Source organism: Erithacus rubecula (assembly GCF_903797595.1).
Source record: "Erithacus rubecula genome assembly, contig: scaffold_127_arrow_ctg1, whole genome shotgun sequence".
In the NCBI taxonomy this organism is placed as follows: domain Eukaryota; kingdom Metazoa; phylum Chordata; class Aves; order Passeriformes; family Muscicapidae; genus Erithacus; species Erithacus rubecula.
Window position 1 is genome coordinate 53,516 of NW_027636165.1, and position 22,218 is coordinate 75,733.

Below are 22,218 nucleotides of genomic sequence, written 5' to 3' on the forward strand. Positions count from 1 at the left end.
ATGGTCAGTGGTCTGTGGGCATTGGTGTCTTGGCAATGGGTGTGTTCACTGGGTGTGGTCAGTAGTTGTGATCAGTGGGGGTGGTCAGTGTTGTGTGGTCAGTGGCATGGTCAGTGGGTTTGATCAGTAGGAGGTGGTCAGTGTTTGTTGTCAGTGGCAGAATGGTCACTGGCGGTGTGGTCAGTTGCTATTTGGTGGATGTGGTCAGTGGGGTGTCAGCATTGGTGTCTTCATAGTGTGTGTGGTCAGAGGGGTGTGGTCACTGGTTGTGGTTAGGGTGAAGGGTGGGTGCAGTCAGTGGGTGTGGTCAGTGGGGTGTGGTCACTGGTTTTGGGGAAAGGGTGTGGACAGTGGTGTGTAGGCAGTGGGTGTACTCAGTGGGCTGTGGGTATTGGGGTGTGGTTAGCGGTGATGGTTTGTGAGTGTGGCCAGTGGGTGTGGTCACTAGCTGTGGTCAGTGAGTGTGGTCAGTGAATGTGGTCAATTAGGCAATGAGTGAGGATTGTCAGTTGGGTGATCAAAAAAACCAAAAAACGGGGAGATGTTGTAATGAGGTATAAAGAATGATTCAGCATACCTCTGTTCGTCTCTTCCGGTTGGTCCCTGGCTCCCTGTCCTTCTTCCTGTCCTGTGACCTTCCCCTGTGACCTTGTAGCCCACCTGGAGTTCCTGTATTACCCCCTGTGTCCTTACCCCATTGGCTGCCATCCAAGGCCACTCCCATTACCTTCTCCTGAATACCCCGCTCCCGGAGAGAATCTCTTTCCTGCCACACCATCGCCATGAAATAAACCTGGGACCTGAAAGAGCCTCTTTTGTAGCCTTTTATAACCCATGCGGATACTTTGTCTGATCCTAAGTAATTAGGAAAAAGACACAGTAATCTTAGCAGATGTGGTCATTGGTGTGGTCAGTGGGTGTGAGCAGCGGGTATGGTTGGTGGGTTTGGTCAGTGAGGGATGGTCACTTGGTGTGGTCTTTGTGGGCAGTGGGGGTGATCAGTGGGGGTGTGGTCAGTGGGTGAGGTCAGTGGGGGTGTGGTCACTTGGGTGGTCATTGCATTGTGGTCAGGGGGGTGACCATTGGGTCTGGTCAGTGGGTGGCCAGTAGATGTGATCAGTGGTTGGGGCCAGTGGGCAGTGGTCCTTGTGGTGGTCAGAGGGGTGTGATTAGTTGGTGTGGTCAGTGGGGTATGGTCTTTGGTGTCTGGGCAGTGGGTGTGGTCAGTGGGTGTGTTCAATGATGGGGGTGGCAAGTTGGTGTGGCGAGCGGAATGTGATCAGTCAGGGTATGGTCAGTTGAGTGGTCAGCTTGTTCAGTTGGGTGGTCAGTGGATTGTGGTCGGTGGGTATGGACAGTGGGTGTGGTCAGTGGGGTGGTCAGTGGGTCCTGGTCATTGGGTGTGGCCATTTGGGGTGATCAGTGCTGGAAGTGTAGGAAGTGGGATGTGGTCAGTGGCTGTGGTAGTCCCGTAGTAGTGTGGTCAGTTGGGTTGTCACGGGGGGTGGCGAGTGCAGGTGGTCATAGGGAGTGTGGTAAGTATTTCTAGCCAGAGGATTTGGTCATATAGGTTGCCATTGGAGAGTGCTCAGTGGGTATACTCAGTGGTTGTAGTCAGTGAATGTGGTCAATTCGGTAGTTGGGTGGGGGTGGTCAGTAGCGTGGTCAGGAGATGTGGTTGTTGGTGCGGTCAGTGAAGGTATGGTCAGTTTTTCAGTGGGTGTGGTCAGTGGGGTGTGGGCATTGGTTTCTTGGATATGGGTGTGCTCAGTGGTTATGTTCAGATGGGGTATTGTCAGTTTGAGGGTCATTGGGGTGTGGTCCATTGGTGTGTTCAGTGAGATGTGCTCCGTGGAGGTATGGTCATTAGGGCAGTGAGTAGCGTGTGGCCAGTGCCTATAGTCAGTGGGTGTGGCCAGTGAGTGTGGTCAGTGGGTGCAGTCTGTGAGGGTGGTCAGTGGGTGTGGTCAGTGAGAGAACTCGGTGGGATGTGGTCAGTGGGTGTGGGCATTGGTGTCTTGGCAAAGAATGTGGTCGGTGTGTGCAGTCAGTTGTTGTGGTCAATAGGTGTGGTCACGGGCTGTGGGCAATGGGTGTGGACACTGGTTGTGGTCAGTGGGTATGGTCAGTGGGCTATGGTCATTGAGGCGTGGTATGCAGAGGTGGTCTATGAGTGTGTTTACTGGGCGTGGTCAGTGGTTGTGGTCAGTATGGGAGCTCAGTGAGGTCTGATCAGTGGGTGCTGCCATATGGGGTAGTCAGTGGCAACGTCAGTGGGAGTGGTCAGTAGGAGGTGGTCAGTTGTTTTGGTTAGTGGCAGTATTGTCAGTTGGGTGGTCAGTGGGTGTGGTCTGTGGGGTGTGGGCATTGGTGTCTTTGCAGTGGGTGTGGTCAGAGGGTTGTGGTCAGTAGGATGTGGTCAATTGGTTGTGGTCAGTGGGGGTGGTCACTGGGTACACTGAGTGTGGTTGGTGTGAGTGGTCGGTGTGTCCCTTTGGGGTGATGAATGAGAAGGTGCTTGGCCAAGGCAAAAGGAGGCTCCCTGTGTGTCCTGCTCCCCACTCCCTGAGCTCCTGAGAGCTCTGCAGCCCCTGCTGCCATCCCATCTGCCCAGGCCAGCAAAACAGCCCCGGCCTTGGGGCTTTGCAGAGCTGCTCCTGCTCCAGGCCCAGGGCCCCTGCCAGAGCTGGGGCAGCCACAAAGCTGTGCCCATTTCTGTTCATTCCTGCTCTGATGAGGATGGATCCTCAGCCACTTGGAGGATGCTGATGAATTTTACTTTTCCAGAGGCCTCTTCTTTCTTGAGCTCCTCAGTTCAGGAATTCAGTGACAAAGGTTCATAAACATTTGTTCAAAACACAAGTACAAAAAAGCCGCAGGGAATTATTTCAGTTCTCAATTCTTCTGTGGTTAATTAGAAATATTTCAGAAGTGTATTCTAAGTAAATATACTATATTGAAAACAATACAGAGAGAACAGTTTTGTCCTGTTGTCTTTTCCTGTTTATAGATTGATATCAGCCATGTCTGATTGATATTGACCCCCAGCACCTTCTAATACAGTCTGAACTGATATGAAAATCAAGACCCTTCATGGCTGGCATGACAATTGATCAGATTTTGTCCCCACACCCTCCCCATCATTTTCCTCATCCCACCCCTAGAACTTTTATGGATCAGGGACAGAGTTGCCATCAGGACCAGGGCAGTGATTCTTTCCCTGTGCTCGCTACTGGTTGGGCAGCACTCAAATGCTGTGTCCAGTTCTTGTACCCCAATTTAGGAAGGACATAGAGAGGCTGGAGCGTGTCCAGAGAAGGGCAACAAGGCTGGTGAGAGTTCTGGAACACAAGTCCTGTGAGGAGTGGCTGAGAGAGCTGGGGATGTTTATGCTAGAGAAGAGGAGGCTTGGGGAGACCTCATCATTCTCTACAACTCCCTGATGGGGGAGTGCAGCCGGATGGAACTCAGGCTCTTTTCCCAACGAACAGAAACAGGACAGGAGGACACAGCCTTAGGCGGCACCAGGGGAGGTTTAGGCTGGAATTTGGAAATTTTCTTTACAAAGTAGGTGATTGGGCATTGCATTGGACTGCCCAGAGAGATGGGCAAGTCACTGTACCTGGAGTTGTTTCATGATAGACTGGATGTGGCACTGAGTGCCATGGTCTGCCTGACAAGGTGCTGTTGGGTCACAGGTTGGACTTGATGCTCTCGAAGTTCTTTGCGAGCTCGGATGAATCTGTGATGATTGTGACACTGCAGGGCCCTGGGGAAGCAAGGGGCCATTGTGACACTGCTGGGCATTGTGGAACTGAGAGAACCATGGTGACACTGTGTACGACATGGCACCACAGAGCCAAGGGGCCACTGTGACACCGTGGGGCTGCATGAAAGCAAGGAGTCCATTGTGACACTCTGGGTCCGTGTGGAAGCACAGAGGCCACTGTGACACTGCAGGGCCTTGTGGAACCAAGGGTCCAGTGCTGCTCTCAGGGACTCCTGGAATGAAGGAAACATGTCTGACACCATGATACCCCTTGGGACTAAGCAGCCATTGTGACTCTCTGGAACCAAGGAGAGCATTGCTGTACTGCGAGACCTCATGGAACCAAGGATCCATTGTGACACTGCAGGGCCTTCGGGGATCAAGGTGCTATTGTGACACTGTGGGGCCCAAGGATGCAAGGGACTCTGACACCAAGGGGTCCCAGGAAACCAAAGGGACATTGTGACACTGGGAAGCCTCATGGAATCATGGAGACAATTGTGACACTGTAGGGCCTCGTGAAATGGTGCAGACAGCAGGTTGGCTGAGAGATTTCATCTGCTGCAGGGTATGAGGGCTCTGCAGAGGGACCTGGACAAGCTGGATCAAGGGCCCAAATCCAACGAGGTGAGGTTTAACAAGTCCAAGGGCCAGGCCCTGCACTTTGGCCACAACAACCCCTGCAGTGCTACAGGCTGGGGACAGAGTGGCTGGACAGGGGCCAGGCAAAGAGAGGCCTAGGGGCACTGATGGACAGCAGGCTTGACATGAGCCAGCAGAGTGCCCAGGTGGCCAAGAAGGCCAATGGCTCCTGGCCTGGATCAGGAATGATGTGGCCAGCAGGAGCAGGGCAGTGATTCTTCACCTGTACTCAGCACTGGCTGGGCAGCACCTTGAGTGCTGTTTCCAGTTCTGGGCCCCCAATTTAGGAAGGACATGGAGGGACTGGAGTGTGTCCAGAGAAGGGCAACAATGCTGGAGAAAGGTCTGGAACACAAGACCTGTGACGACCAGCTGAGGGAACTGGGGATGTTTTAGAGAGGAAGAGGCTCTGTAAGACAAGGCAGTGTCAGGGCACTGGTTGGACTTGATGATCTCCAAGGTCTTTTTAAGCTTGGCTGATTCTGATTCTCTGAAACCACCCCTGGAGCAGTTGCAGGATGAGCCCTGGGCCTCCTCTTCACAAGGTCCAGCAGCCCAGGTCCCTCATCTTCTCCACACAACCCCAAAGCCCATCCTGCCAGTCCTGCAGAGCCTCTCCAGCCCCTTCTCACTGCCCAGAACAGGGATCCCCACACCTAGACACACCAGCCCAGATGTGCCCCCCTGGCCTGTGGTTCCTGTGGCAAGGGAGCAGCACGAGGCACTGCAGGAGCCTGCAGACAATTCCTGAAGAACTTGTAGGATGATCCTGCTCCCCAAGAGACATTCTCATGGTGACAGCTCAAAGACTGAAATGGGAAGTGAGGCCAGAGAGGAAAGGGCAAATAGGGATGGGCTGTTTGCAGGAGAAGTGAGAGCGGCATGAAAAAGAGGAAGAAATCTGGAGCAAGAAGAGTAACGAAAGCTGAGCTAAAGCAAAGGAAATGCTCAGAGCAATTTGTTGTGGCTTCCAGGCAGCCCTGGATCTGAGCAACAATGTGTGCAGTAGGACAGGAAGCTCACAGGTCATGGGAACAAACTTTATTCCTGACTGCAGAGGCCAAAACAAACCTGAGTGGTTTCCCTGCTCTCCCACAGCCCTTGCTGGCCCAGGGAATTATGGCATTTGTGCTCACTCAGCTCCATCTCCCCACAGCAGCACCATGAGGGTGCTGACGCCTGCTCTGTGCAATGCAAACAGGGGCTCCTGAGCCAGTGCAGCCATGTCTGTGCCTGCAAGGATGCAGCACCTGTGTGAGCTGGGGGAGAGGCCAGGGCTGCAGAGGGGAGATGTTGTTGGCAGGTGCATGAGAACGCTCTGGGACGCTGCCCTGGGCTGTCCAGCACAGTGGGGATGGATCAGCAGCTCTGCTGCTCCTTGCCAGGCTCTCCCACTTGCAGGGACCTTGCAGAGCACCAGACATGCTGTTTACCCACAGCCTGCCCACGGCCAGCCTGGGGCTGCTCACGGGGGTTTTCTCTGCTCAGCATTGGCCTGGCCAATGTTCTGGAGAGAGCCTGGCCAAGGAGCCTGGAGCCCCCAGGCCCTGCCCTGAGGCATCAGCACTGCCCCAGCAGTGCCCATGGCCTGTCCCTGCTGCAGCCCTTGCACTGCCACCCCCAGGGCTGTGCCAGGCCCCGAGAGCACTCAGGCCCTGCAGCAACACGAGGGGCAGGAGAGCAGCGGGGCAGTGGTATGGGAACAGCACTGGCAACATCAAGTGCTGCTGCTGCTGGGCACAGCTGCTGTGCCGGCACTGATCTGCCCCAGCTCTGTGCACAGACATTGCTGCTGCAGCTCCAGAGAAGGGTACAAAAGGGGCATCTCTGGAGGAATCTTTGCTAGCACATCTTTTTTTTTTTTTCATTGAAAGTCTCTGAGAGCACAGTTCCTTATTGAAACAGTCTGTGGATCTGAGTTTATTTGAAGTGAAACAGAAAGAGAAATGGCATAATGAATGACCCTTATTTGTGGAAAATATTTAAAAATTAAAATAACAAAAAAAAGAAAAAAACCAAAACAAGAGCCTGCAACCAAACATTAAATTGCTATCACAATATACATTTTTACAAGTTATTTTCAGAAATTGGAAACCAAGTTAATGTTTCTGAAATGGTTTAGTGATCAGTCGCCACACTTCAGCCTTGAGCTCCTGGTTCCTCAGGCTGTAGATGAGGGGGTTCAGGGCTGGAGGCACCACCGAGTACAGAACTGACACTGCCATATCCAAGGATGGCGAGGACATGGAGGGGGACTTCAAGTTGGCAAATGTGCCAGTGCTGATTAACAGGGAGACCACAGCCAGGTGAGGGAGGCAGGTGGAAAAGGCTTTGTGCCGTCCCTGCTCAGAGGGGATCCTCAGCACAACCCTGAAGATCTGCACATAGGAGAAAAAAATGAACAGGAAAAGCCCAAACACTAAACAGGCACTAAGAGCAATGAGCCCAAGTTCCCTGAGGCTTGAGTCTGAGCAGGAGAGCTTGAGGATGTGTGGCAGTTCACAGAAGAACTGGCCCAGGGCATTGCCATGGCACAGGGGCAGGGAAAATGTATTGGCTGTGTGTAACAGTGAATAGAGAAAGCCACTGGCCCAGGCAGCTGCTGCCATGTGGGCACAAGCTCTGCTGCCCAGGAGGGTCCCATAGTGCAGGGGTTTGCAGATGGACACGTAGCGGTCGTAGCACATGATGGTCAGGAGGAAATACTCTGCTGACATAAAGAAAAAAAAAAAGAAAACTTGTCCAGCACATCCTGTGTAAGAGATTTTCCTGGTGTCCCAGAGGGAATTGTGCATGGCTTTGGGCACAGTGGTGCAGATGCAGCCCAGGTCAGTGAGGGCCAGGTTGAGCAGGAAGAAGAACATGGGGGTGTGCAGGTGGTGGCCGCAGGCTACGGCGCTGATGATGAGGCCATTGCCCAGGAGGGCAGCCAGGGAGATGCCCAGGAAGAGGCAGAAGTGCAGGAGCTGCAGCTGCCGCGTGTCTGCCAATGACAGCAGGAGGAAGTGGCTGATGGAGCTGCTGTTGGACATTTCTACCCTATGGGCATGGTGAACCACTAAGAGAAGACATTGACAAGCTGGAAAAGATTTTTTTGAGTCAATCCTGTGCAATTATATTACGAATCCTCTCAAACTACTTCTCTTCCTGTGGAGGAACTTCAGGAATTTTTTTTTTTAAATACCTATTTTGCACTGCTGAGTTACTGCCTCTTCTTCAGCATTGCTCTCAGCCTGGACACTGGGGAGTCTAGAGGGAAAACAGGGCTCCTGTACCCCATTGCAATCAGACCTGCTGGTCCCACACAGCTGCCCTGTGCTCATTACATCCCCCACTATTTCACGGTGATCAAAATTACAGTGTGCTTGAAAAACAAAGTGGATTCTTTGAAGGCTCCAGTTTCAAAGTCAATCTTCCTAAACCCTTCTCTCTTTCCCTGTGCAGCTGGACTTAGAAGGATATCCAGGGCTGTTCTGGCTCTTTGCTGCGTGGAGTTGTGCCTATTAGGAGCTGTTTCTCTCTATCCAAGGCCTGATATCCCTTATCCCTGTACCCTTGCCAGAGCCCAGCCCAGTCCTGGGCGCTCAGTTCTGCCCTGCACACCCCTCCCAGCACAGGGCACTGCCCAGGGGCATCTCCCTGCCAGCAGGGCCTTAAGGGCAGCTCAGACAAACTGGGATGCTGCAAGCCAAGGTGCTGCTGCTGCTGTCTGGAGGCAGAGGAGGGTGAGGAGGCACCTTGAGAGGGAGATGTGAGGCAGATCTGCTGATTCCCAGTGGGACAGTGCAGGAGTCTCAGTGACACAGACACACCTGACAGCCCCTCTCCCTTCCCTTGAGGAGAAAGCTGAGAGCAGCCCTGGCCATGCAGCACCATCTGCACAGCAGGAGGAATCTGCCCTGACCGGGGTTGCTCCTTCCACCTCCAACTTCTCCCCACAGTCCATGGGGAGCTGCCAGGCAGCCTGAGAGCTGTCCCAGGCAGGTGGCACATGCCCTGGGCTGGCCAAGAGCCCTGAGGGCTGCAGGAGATGCTCTGCAGGACAGCCATGGGCAGTCCTGGCTGCAGCCCCAGCTTCACCCCCTGCAGCTGTCCCTGGCAGCAGGAGCCATCCTGCCCTGTCCCTCTGACAGTGCCCAGGGCAGCCCTGCTCTGCATCACATCGTCCTTCTCCTCCTCTTTGTCTTTTTCCTCAGAGGAACTGTGAGAGTCCTCCTGACACATGCCCCAGGCTGTGGGCTGTGCTAGCTCCAGGAGATCCCTCCAGGAGCACAGGGGACATTGCCCTGCACCCACAGACTCACCATGACCAGGGCTGTGAAGACGTTTCCCCAAGTGAAGTCTCAGCTCCATGTCTTCCCAGCCCTGATTGCCTTTAGCCTGTCTGTGCCTGGCTCCTGTCCCCTCAGTGCCTGCAGGCAGTGCCCTCAGCCCTGCTGGGCTGGGAGAGGAGCAGCTTCTGAGCAGAAATGTCTTTTTGAAGCTTTTTCTGGTTGCCATTATCTCCCTCTGTGCCAGGAGACACAACACAACGACTTTGATGACCCTCTCAGGAGTTTGATCTTTTTTAAATTAGATTCAGTCCCTGAGAGAATGTTTTTCAAAAATCCTCTCAAGAACTCAAAATTAAATTGAAACTTGAAAGTTTCTTGAACTTTTAATGGGTCTCACTGAGAGACAGGACTGAGAGCGTTCCCCAAGGTACCAGATAGAGCAGAACAATGGAGGCACTGGTGACAGGTAGGAACAAGGAAAGTAAACGTGTCTCTGACACTGAGCAAACCTGGATGTGTTTCAGGAAAGCAAAGGGCCGAGACCTGAGCCCCATCCCCTGGCAAGGCAGATCCTGTCCCTCCATTGCTCAGGGCTCTTCCCGGGGCACTGGACTCTGGGATGTGCAATGCCAAGGGCAGGACTATGGGGTGGCCCCTGCCAGGCTGCTGAGCAGGGACAAGGAGGCAATGAGGCCCCAGCACAGCAAGGCTCACTTGTCCCCTGCTGGCCTCAGGCCCAGGGCCAGCAGCCATGGCCCAAGTGCTGCAGCAGTTGGCTCTGGCAGGGCCTTTTAGCTGCTGCCCATCCCTGTGCCCTCTGCAGCCCAGGCTGTGAAAAAGCAAGGACTGAACCTGGGACCTTGGGGAGGATTTTATGGAAATGGGTAAATTTTAATACACATATCATGACTGAATATAAGCAAGTCATTTGTAGAATCACTTGTCCATGTAAGGTTAGGAGTTATCCTATGTTGGACCTCAGGCCTGAATGAATGATGTCCTCTTTACACCTAGTTAGTGTCAAGGAGTCTTATTCTGATATTTTTGAGATTTGGTGACAGTGGGGCCTCACAGAACCAAGGATTCAACTGTGACACCTTGGAACCTCACAGAACAAAGGGGCCGTTTTGATGCAGGAAATCCTCATGGAACCAGGGACAATACTGTGACACTATGGAACCTCATGGAAAAGAGGGACCATTTTGATACTTCCCTGCCTCATGCCAACAGGAGCCTTTGTGACACATGGGCCCACATGGAGCCAAGGGGCCATTGTGACACTGCAGAACCAAAGAGACCACTGTAACACCGAGGAATCTTGTGGAACAAAGGGTCGAATGTTATACTGGGGGAACTTGTGGAGCATTCTGATACCATGGTGCTCCATGAGACAAAGGGGCCACTCTTATGTGCTGGGTCTCATGGAACCACGGGGCCAATTGTGACTCTGTGGGGCCTCATGGAACAATGGAGACAATTATAACACAGTATCACAGAATTGACAATGTTGGAAAAAACGTTTGAGATCATCAAGTTCAACCTATGACCTAACATCACCTCATCAATTTAACCATGGCTCTGACTGCCATGTACAGTCTTTTTTTAAATGCCTACAGGGATGGTGACCCCACTCCTTCTCTGGGCCGAAGATTCCAGTGCCCAATCGCTCTTTCAGTGAAGAATTTTTTTCCTGATGTCAAAAAAACCCTGAACTTTTGCTAGGGCATCTTAAGACTGTTCTCTTGTTCTGTCAGTGGCTGCCTGAGAGAAGAGACCAATCCCCACCTGACCACAGACTTTTTTCAGGCAGTTGTAGAGATTCTCACTGCAGACCATTGTAGCCACTGTGGCCACTGTGGCACGGCAGAGTCTCATGGAATAAAGGGGACAACAGTGACAGTGTGGGGCTTCATGTAACCAAGGAGGCCATTGTGACACAGCATAGCCAAATGGAACCATGGAGACCCTGATGAAATTTTGAGGCCACATGGAACCAAAGGACCCTTGTGACACAACAGGACCTCATGGAACCAAGGGCACAAGAGCAACACTGTGAGCTCCAATGGACCAAGGGATCATTCTTACACTGCAAACCAAAGAGACCATTGTGACACTATAGGACATTGTGGATCTGTGGGTGCATTGTGACACAGCAGGACCTCGTGAAACCTTGGTCATTTGTAAAACTTGAGGCTTTGTGAAACAAAAGCGCTGTTGTGGCACTTCAGGGCTGTATGAAACCAGAGAAACCGTAGTGACACTGAGGCTCAATGGAACCAAGGGGCCATTTTGGCATTGTGGGGTCTGATGGAATCAATATTCCATTGTTATACTGCAGATCCAAGGTGACACTATGGAACCTCCTGCAACCATGGGTGCATTGTGACATTGCAGGGCCTCACAGAACCAAGGAGTCCATTGTGACACTGTGGAACCTCACAGAACCAAGGTGACCATCTTAAACTACAGAACCTCGTGGGACAACATGTCCATGGTGATACTGTACAAGTGTTTCTGAGAGTATGAAAGCTCATGGAACTAGAAGTCCATTGTGACCAAGGGGCCATTGTGGCACTGTGGATCCAAGGAGCCATTGTGACACTGAGGAACCTCATGGAGCCAAGGGTCCATTGTTACTCTGTGATGACTCATGAAACCAAAGGTCCATTGTGATATTGCAGGGCTTAATTGAACAATTGAGACTTTTATGAAAGAGAATTACAGAATTAAAGAGGTAGGAAAAAACTTTTGAGGTCATCAAGTCCAATCTAGGACCTAACATCACCTCATCAACTAAACCATGGCTCTGAGCGTCACATTCAGTCTTTTTCTAAATGCCTCCAGGGTGCTGACTCCACCACCTCCCTGAACAGAAGATTCCAGTGCCCAATCACTCTTTCCGTGGCTAATTTTTTCCTGATATCAAACCTAAATTTTTGCTGGAGCATCTTAAGACTGTGTCCTCTTGTTCTGTCAGTGGCTGCCTGGGAGAAAAGACTGACCCTCACCTGACTACAATCTCTACAAGACACTTGTAGAGAGTATCACTGGAGACCATTGTAGCCATTGGGCCCACTGTAGCATGGCAGGACCTCATGGAACAAAGGGGACCACAGTGACAGTGTGGGGATCCATGGGACCAAGGGACCATTCTGACACTGTGGAAACAAGGAGACCTTTGTTACAGTACAGGGCACCATGGAACCAAGAAAGCCATTGTGACACAGCAGGGTCTCATGAAACCATGGAGGCCATTTTTACAATTTGAGGCTTTGTGAAATCAAAGGGCCACTGTGGCATTTCCAAGGAAACCAAGAAAACCATAGTGACAGTCTGGGGGCCAATGGAACCAAGGGGCAATTTTGACACTGTGGGGTCTCATGGAATCAGTGGTCTGTTGTGACACTGTGGGGGTCTCATGGAATCATGGAGACTTTTGTGACATTTCATAGCCCCATGTAGCAGAGGAGTCCATTGTGACACTACAGGGCCTCATGGAAGCAAGGAACCATTTTGACACTGTGGGGTCCTGTCGGGCCAAGGGGTGATTGTGGCACTGTGTGGCACCATTGAACCAAGGAGTCCATTGTGACATTACAGGGCCCATGGAACTAAGGATTCCTGTAACAGTGCAGGACCCCATGGAACCAAAGGTCCATTGTGACACTGTGGGGCCTCATAGAATCCTGCAGGCCATGATGATACTTTGAGTCCTCGTTGAATCAAGGGGCTCTGCAGGACCTTGTGGAACCAAGGAGACCCTTCTGCCTTTGTGAGTCCCCGTGGAACCAAGGGTCCATTGTGATACTGTGGTGTGGGAAATGCAGGCACAGAGAGCTGTCAGGGTCTTGTGCATACAGGATCACAGATAGAGATGGATATGATATTTGACCTGAGACCTTGGAGAAGGCTTGTAGAATTAGAGCATTAAAGTGAAACAGACAAGAAACAAGAATATAAGTTTGTAGTTTAAGTAAAAATATGTTTCAAACAAGCAGAAATATGTATTATGTAAGCAAAGATTTAAAGTAAGATAACAAATAATTTTAAAGTTTCACAATAGAACCTGTTACAAAGTTAGTTAGAAATTTAATTTGTATCAATGTAAGTTTGTAAAGTGTTATATGATTGGTTGAAAAATGATGGAATCCTGCTTCCAATTAATGATTGGTGTAAAAAGACAGTAGCAAGATTTGTAGAAATATTTGATTGGCTTAAAAACAAACATAAGATATTTTAACAAAGAATTAATGTCTCACCCTTCTATGGGATTGATTTCATAAGACAATAAACTATCCTTTACAATGTCTCCCAGTTGCCCCATTTCTTGTAATATTTATATGCTGATGCTGTGGTACCAAGGAGACCCGTAGAGACACTGTAAGGCCTCATGGAACAAAGGGGAGCCCATTGTGACGCACCGGAGCCACACGTGCACCCAAGGGGTCATTGTGACACTTCAGGACCTTATGGAATAATGGGGACCATTGTGACCCCCTGCAGCCTCACAGAACCAAGGCACCTTTGAGTCCTTGTGCAGTCCTGTGGAACCAAGGAAAGCATTCTGACACTGCAAGGCCTCATGGAAACAATGGACCACCGTGAAATTAAGGAGCTGTGGGAATCCTTGTCAGGGGATGGTCGTCAGGACAAACTCAGGCGCTCTCTATAAGCTGGTCTTGAAGTTTGCAGTTTATTGTAAAGGGCATAGGTATGCAGAGTCCTTCTGTGAGCTGCCAGCTGCAGCTCAGAGCAGGACGGATAGAGGGGGTAAGAGAGTAAGACCAAGTGAGTAGTGGGAGAAGTAAGAGAGAGAAATATGAGAGCGATTTTCCCATTTACAATACAGCAAATCTTCTTCTATGTTGAATATTCTAATTTCCATTAACCAATCTAATACAAGATACAAATCCTATAGCATATGAATACAGCCTATAAGAATCACTACATTACCATAATGTGTTATACTTTTAACCCTAAAAACTACTGTTTGGACCCTAGCAGGGTCTTCTCTGACCTTTGGACATGCTCTCCAGCAGAAGGCATTGTTCTATCAAGAGGGGATTACTTTCGGCCGGCCATCCTACTGTCTTCTAGTTATTTACTAACTAAGGTTTGGTATCTCAAAGATGGCTTTCATTTCAATCTTGCTTGTGGTTTCCATATTCTCAAAATCTTTTGCTAACCACTCATATTTATATGGTTTCCCTGATTCTTCATTCCCAACAAAGACAAACAGAGCAGGCTGGGCTTGTGCCTCTGGTGATTTTCTGAGACTGCAAGCAAAATGTTTTCATTTAAAAACACCTTGAAGAAGGCAAAGAGATCTCCCCAGGTGGAATTACAAGGCTTTAGGAAGATGACCACTATATAGGGGAAAAGGAACTCTGTGCTCAGTGGGTGTAGACTGAGAACAGCAGAGGAGAGCCCTGGGTCACACTGAAGTGTGGCTCAGAGATGTTGGACATAGAAGAAAAGAGCCAGAGAAAGAAAAAATTAATGCCAAGTGCAGGTGGGGAGGCCCAGTCTGAACACAAGGAGAAAGAAATTTCTGTCCCAGGCCAGGGCTGGTGTGCAACATGTCCCCCAGAAGGAGTCTGGAGCAGCCCAAGGCTTTGTGTGGCCAGGCAGAGGCAGGCAGGATGCAGAGCTGTCAGCAAAGGAAGGGCCCATGAGGTGGGGCAGTCGGGGAGATGACAGCCTGCAGGGACAGAGGGCAGGGCATGGACACCGTAGCACAGCCTGGGCTGCAGAGGGCACAGGGATGAGCAGCAGCTGAAAGGCCCTGCCAGAGCCAACTGCTGCAGCACTTGGGCCATGGCTGCTGGCCCTGGGCCTGAGGCCAGCAGGGGACAAGCGAGCCTTGCTGTGCTGGGGCCTCATTGCCTCCTTGTCCCTGCTCAGCAGCCTGACAGGGGCTGCCCCATGGTCCTGCCCTTGGCATTGCACATGCCCAGAGCCCAGTGCCCTGGGAAGAGCCCTGAGCAATGAGGGAGGGACAGGATGTGCCTTGCCAGGGGCTGGGGCTCAACCTTGGGCCTTTGCATTCGTGATAGACATCCAGGTTTTGTCAGCATGAGAGATGCCTTCCACTTGTTTGTCCCCAGCTGTCATGAGTGCCTCAATTTTTCTGCTCTAACTGGAACCTGGGTGTTCAAATTCAAAATGCAAGAAATTCTCAGAACACTGGGTGTGTAAGCCAAAGCTTAGAATTAAACACAGTTAAGTAGAGATAGGTTTAGCTTTAGAATTCAAGATATAGCAAAAATAAAGGGAGTTAGAAATGTGACAGGAAGTTTTAGAATGCAGTGATGTAAGTTTGTGTGCTGTAGTAGAAGTGGCTAAGAAACTTCACAGTGTAGTGTGAGCAAATATGACGAAATATCTTAGTATTGAATTAGAAACATAAATATTTCTGTTGACAGTACTTTATTGGTTAATAAATCCTTAAAAGACCTTGTAACTCTTGTGACTTCTAAGCCATGCTGTGAACATCTGTAAGACAAACTTACTCTTTCTGCCTGAAAATAAAAAAAAATAAACCAAACTTTCTAAAGCAATTCAGAAGTCTCGTATCTCTGCTTTGTTTTGAAAAAGAAAAAATCCTGGCCAAAACAGTACCATAAAAACAATAATCCCACTCTTTAAAAATATATCATAGAAAGAGTAAACATGCACTTTAAAAATATATTATAGAGACAATAAACCCTCACATGGGGACACTTTCTCAGTCATGTCGATCAGTGGGACCCATTAGAACTTCAGGAAACTTTGGACTTGGAATTTGATTTTGAATTGTTGAGAGGTTTCTTTTTCTATTTACCCTATGTTTTCCTACCTGACATCATCATCAACAATTTTGTACTCTAATTCAACCCTTGGGAAACCTTCTCCTTCATGTTTATCAGTGGGACTCACTAAAAGTAAGAGAAACTTTGGAGTTTGCATCTGACTTTGAATTCTCGACAGGTTTCTTTATCTCCCTGTCAAGGACTGATGTTCAGGGACTCAGGCCCAACCCACAATAGGGTCATTAAAGTCCTTGTGTTGTGTCTGTGCTGCTGAGCTGGGCCTGGCACAGAGGCACATCCTGGCAATGGCAGTGCTGCAGAGACAGACAGCCAATATTTCCAATATATTATTTGGAGCTCCTTGGCAGCACCAAATGTTCATTTGGGCTCATTGGGATCAAGCAAGTCCTGACAAACCATGGCTCTGCCTGGATTTCTCTCTGGTCCAGTGCAGTTCATTATGATGGTTTTCAACTCCAGTTATGGAGAAATATTTCCAAGAGTTTTTTATACATATCCATTCCTGTCTTAAAGGGTGCATTTTATTACAGTTCTCGTCAGAGCAGAGGTGATTGCAGTATTCAGTTACTAATGTTGATTCAGGTTCTGTCCTCAGGTGGTCTGGCCTGATCAGAGAAGCTGTGCTTTGAGGTCTGACCCAGTGTGGACAATCTTGCTCCACATTCCCCAACCCCATCCTGTCATCTCACTCACCTGGGACCTGCTGTGGTTGGGGAACTGGCAACACTCAGGAATAAAGATGTTTCTCCTTTTTCTTATTTTTTTTTCCTTTTCTTTTTAAAGCAATCTAAAACTCCTAATGTTCCCCACTGCAGACACTCTCCTCAGCTGTGTCCCAGCCCAAGGTGCCACCAAATCCACTGCAGAGCTGCCCTGGGCCAGCTGTGAGGGTGGATCATCATCCCAACCTGCACTGGCCACTGTCAGGGGCTGTGGCCATGGACACTGCACTGACCCCACTGCTGGGTTTGGGGGCCACGGCAACCGTGAAAAGCTCAAGTTTCCTTTGAAACACTGGGGAGGACTGGGACATACTGGGGAACACTGGGAACGCTGTGGGACACACTGGGACATAGTGAGGTTGACACTGGGGGGTCTGGGAAAACCTGGGAACACTGGGAATTCTGCGGGGGAATCTGGGAGGACTGGGATGGATTGTGGGTGTACACAGAGACACACTGGGACATAGTGAGACATACTGGGAGTGATACTGAGCCATACTAGGGCAAATTCAGGATAGTGTGAGTGAAACTGGGCGATACTGGGAGAAACTGGGGACACTGGGAACACTGTGGGGATGGCTAGGAGAGATTAGCACATGCTGTGGATGACACTGGGGGGATCTGAAAAGGATTGGGCATGAACTAAGGTGCACTGGGATGGACTGGGATGTACCGCTAGGGCCTGGAAGGCCCCTGGAGAGGACTGGGGAGATGGACCATGAGGACCAGGATTATCCTACAAATGCTTCAGGAATTGTCTGCAGGGTCCTGCAGTGTCTCGTGCTGCTCCCTTGCCAGAGGCACCACAGGCCAGGGGGGCACATCTGGGCTGCTGTGTCTGGGTGTGGGGCTCCCTGTTCTGGGCAGTGAGGAGGGGCTGGAGAGGCTCTGCAGGACTGACAGGATGGGCTTTGGGGCTGTGTGGAGAAGCTGAGGGATCTGGGCTGCGGGACCTTCTGAAGGGGAGGCCCAGGGCTCATCCTGTATCTGCCCCAAGGGTGGTTCTAGAGAATCACAGAATCAGCCAGGCTGGAAAAGATCTTGGAGATCATCAAGTCCAACCTGTGCTCTATTACTGCCTTGTCTCCTCAAGCCTTTTCTTCTCCATGTTAAGCAACCCCAGCTCCTTCAGCTGCTCCTCACAGGACTTGTGTTCCAGACCCCTCACCAGCCTTGTTACACTTCTCTGGACACACTCCAGACCCTCCATGTCCTTCCTAAATTTGAGATCCCAGAACTGGACATGGCACTCGAGGTGCTGCCAAACCAGTGCTGAGTACAGGTGAAGAATCACTTCTATGGTCCTGCTGGCCACACCTTCTGTGATCCATAGGAGTTGAAGGGGTGGGATGAGGGAAATGGTGGGGACGAGGTGGTTACAAAACCTGATTGTCAGCCATGAAGGGTTTAAATTTCATATCTATTCAGACTGCATTAGAAGGTTATGGGGGTCACTATCAATTGGACATTGATGATATCTATCTATAAAGAGGAAAAGACAACATGATGAAACAGTTCTCTCTGCATTGTTTTCAATACAGTATATTCACTTGGAATGCACTTCTAAAATCTGTCTAATTAACCACAGAAGAATTGTAAACAAATTATTCCCAGGGGCTTTTCTTGTTGGGGTATTTTGAACAAATGTTTATGAATCTTTGTCACTGAATCCCTGAACCAAAAAGCTCAAGAAAGAGGAGGCCTCTGGATTAGTAAAAGTCATCACCAACCTCCAAGTCGGTGAGGATCCATCCTCACAAGAGCAGGAATGAAAAGAAATGGGCACAGCTTTGTGGCTGCCCCAGCTCTGGGATGGGCCCTGGGCCTGGAGCAGGAGCAGCTCTGCACGGCCCCAAGGCCAGGGCTGTTGTGCTGGCCTGGGCAGATGGGATGGCAGCAGGGGCTGCAGAGCTCTCAGGAGCTCAGGGAGAGGGGAGCAGGGCACACAGGGAGCCTCCTTTTGCCTTGGTCAAGCACCTTCCCAAAGACTGCTCCAAATGGCCACACACACTGACCATAACCTCTGACCACCCAACTGACAATACCCTCACTGACCACACTCACTGCCTTCACCCACTGACTAGAAGAAGTGACCACTCAACTGACTACATCCACTGAACACACCCACAGCCCACACCCACTGACCATCCCCACTGACTACACTCTCTGACCGCAGCAACTGACCCCACCCCAATGATCCCCAAAGTGGTCATACCCCCACTGAGAACACCCCCATTGACCATAACCAGTGACCACACCCAGTGACCATACTCATATGCAAAAAAGCAATGGCAACAATCCAATGACCACACCCACTGGTTACACCCCCCAACCATACCCCAATGAGCATACACCCACTGACCACACCTCAATGAGCAATACTCCCTGACTACACACCAATTACTACCCTAATAACAGCCCTCACTGACTACACCTCAGTGACCACCTCAATGAAAATACCCACTGTCCATACCTACTGCCCACACCCACTGTATACACCCACTGACCAAACCCCACTGACAAACCAAATGACTCCTCCTACCACACCAAACTGACCACGTCCAATGACCAGCCCCACTGACCACACCCACTGACATCAATCCACTGACCAATCAACTGACCACACTCCCAAGTATCACCTCCACTGACCACACAAACAACCACACCCTCTGGCCACACAACTGACCAGCCCCACTTGACTACCCAACTGACCACATTCACTGACCACATTCACTGACCACACTTACAGATCACCTTCCCCAACCACACCCCAATGACCGCAGACCACTGACCACACATCCTGATGACACCCCAATGACCAGCCAACTTACCACACCCACTGACCACACTAAGTGACCACCCCTAATGATCACTCTGCACTGCTCACACCCTTACACTCATTTCACGCACCCCACTGATCACACAAACTGACCACACCCACTAACCACATCCTTTGCCAAGACACCAATGCCTACATCCCACTGACCACGCCCACTGATCACACCCACTGAACATACACTGACTGGCCACAGGCCACAGATCACCCCCAGTAACTGCGCCAACTGGCCATTCCCCCACTGATCCTAACCACTGACCACATCCCATTTAAAACCCAGCTGACCACATCCAGTGTCCACAAACACTGACAACACCCACATTGCCCACCCTCACCCACATCTACTGACCACTTCCCACTGACTACCCAACTGATCACATTCACTGGCCACACCCACTCACCATAGCCAGTGACCACACCCACTGACCACACCCCAATGACAGCCCAACTCACCACACCCACTTCTCACACACCACTGCCCATACACATTGCCCACAAACAATGACCAGCCCCCACTGCCCACCCCTCTGTGAAGACACCAATGTCCACCCCACAACTGATCACAAGACTGACCACCTCCTACCCACCACTCCCACTCACCAGCCTATATGGCCACGCACACTGACCATCTACACTGACCACAACTAGTGACCACACCCAGTGAACACACCCACAGACTGCACCCAACTGATCATATCCACTGATCACCCAACTGACTATACCCTGACTGACCACATGCCACTGAGCACACCCAATGACTAAACCAACTTACCACACCCTCACAGACCACACCCACTGACCACATCCACTGACCACCCCAATGACCATGCCCACTAGCTACACCAACTGACCACACCAACTGACCACACCCCAGTGACCCACAAACTGACCTCATCCACTGACTACAACCCAGTGACCACCCCAAATGACCATACCCCCTGCCTGCATTCACTGACCAACACAATAACTACACCCAATGATCACATCCACTGACCACATCTACTACCCAGACACCAATGCCCACACCCCACTGCCCACATCCTCTGATGGCACCCACTGGCCGAAACATAATGACGACCCCACTGATCAAACCACATGGACCTGCCCAATGACTACATCCACTGACCACACCCTTGGACCACACCCCACTGACCACCCCTACTGACCACAACCAATTCCTACACCCCACTTAACACGCCCACTTACCACACCCACCAACCACTCTGGCACTGACTAAAACCCCTGACCACCCCATCACTACTCTTAATGACCACACCCCACTGACCACTGCCACTGAGCTCACTCAATGACCCCATCCATTGACCGCCACCCATCACCACACCAACTAATCACCAACTGACCACATCCCCGTACCGCCCCCCACTGACCAACCCAAATGACCACACCCACTGACCGCACACCACTGACCACTTCTATGGACCACAATCACTGACCATGCTGACTGACCACATTAATTGCCAAGACTCCAATGCCTAGAGCCCACTGACTACACCCATTGACCACACCTCCACTGACCACACCCACACTGACCACACCCACACACCACTCCCAATGACCACACCCCAATGAACACACAACTGGCTACACTCACTGACCACTTGCACTGACCGCACCCAGTGACCACCCCCAGCGACCCTCGAAATCATTGCACTCATTGTCCACACCCACTGACCAGAGCCACATCTCAATGTGCATACCCCACTGACCGCACCTGTAGCCAGTGGGGCTGGGGTTCTGCCCCAGGCTGCCACAACAAGCCCAAATATAATGTTCCAAATAGAACACACTTTCCTGGCTGCCTTCAAGCAGCCATCAGCTACAAAGTGCTTAAATGCATGCAAGGCCTAGGCTTAGGCTATCAGCTCTTTTGGGATTTCATTTTGCTTGCAGCACTTTCTTGGCCAGTGAGAGAAATAGAGATCTGGGAATGCTGCACAGAAATTCTGAAGGCAACATTATTTCTAAGAAGGGATCCAGCAGTAAATCCTAGTACATAGAATATCAAAGGGATTTCATAGGTTTGTGGTGGCTTGAAAAGTGACCAATAAAGTTATAAGTTGAAAGCTATTCAATTTACTTTAAGATTTTAGATAAAGAGGTGACCAATTACTTAGAAGAGATAAGGACCAATTAGAACTCTGAAATATAACATGGGGGTCTACAGGGGGGTGAACATTTCTCTAGAATGGGTCATCCTAAGTATGGATTTCTTATCTAAGGGATAAGTTTCCAAGAGGGCCCTAAAGGAGTATCTGAATCGTCGACATGCACCCACTGAACACACCCACTAACTACACTCCACTCACTACCCAAATGACTATACCCCTACTGACCATACCCACTGACCACACCCCACTGATCATTTCCACTGAGCACGCCTACTGGCTGCACCCACTGCCCACACTCCACTGCCCACCCAACTGACTACACTCAATTCCCACACCCACTGCCCACACCCACTTTGCACCTGACTTATCACTGTAAATGACCACACCCCACTGATCACACCCACTGACCACACCTATTACATTTATTGGGGTCGTGGCTGGAGACAGAGAGGACAGGACCCCTCAGTGATCCATATGAAAAAAGCTTTCTTTATTGTTTGGGACCCTTCTTAATCGAGGGTATGATTCTCCAAGATATACACATATAATTGGTTGGGCCATTTCCCTGGCCAATGATGCATCTGCACTTGTGCAACTGCACAAATCCATCTGATCATCACTCACCCAGGGACCCTGTTACTTCTAGGTTGGTGTGATAGTTTCTAAAGATTCCCTGAAGTTTTCTCTGCCAGGACCTGACCTCCTTTGAACCTGACAAGGACCAATTGGTGTCTGATTTTTAATATCGAATCACTGTTATACCAATGAGAAAGTTTATGCATCTTTGTGAAGCACACATGTAAAGATGAAAAAACGCTGGAAAAGTTCTTTCCCTTCCAGCCTCAGTACAAGTAGCACCAGCCCAGGCCCCTCCGCGCAGCCCACAGGCCTGGCCGGGCCTGGGCCAGGGCTGGGCTCTGACTCTGGGCCCCGTTTTCAGCAGGGCCCCCAATAGAAACGGGGAGGGGAGGCCCACGCAGCTGCCAAGATCTTGGATTCCCCCCTGGCACAGCCAGGGAGCCCGTGGCTCAGCA

The 22,218-nt window shown here is 50.6% G+C and overlaps 1 protein-coding gene across 1 annotated transcript; it reads right to left on the bottom strand.

Moving 5' to 3' along the window:
• Positions 1-6,510: 6,510 nt before the first annotated feature.
• LOC306815403 (olfactory receptor 14I1-like) lies at positions 6,511-7,443 on the bottom strand (the record flags this gene model as incomplete). Its single annotated transcript, XM_079331965.1, has 1 exon — positions 6,511-7,443. One exon carries the CDS (start codon positions 7,441-7,443, stop codon positions 6,511-6,513), a length of 933 nt encoding a protein of 310 aa, XP_079188091.1.
• Between the last annotated feature and the right edge of the window lie 14,775 nt (positions 7,444-22,218).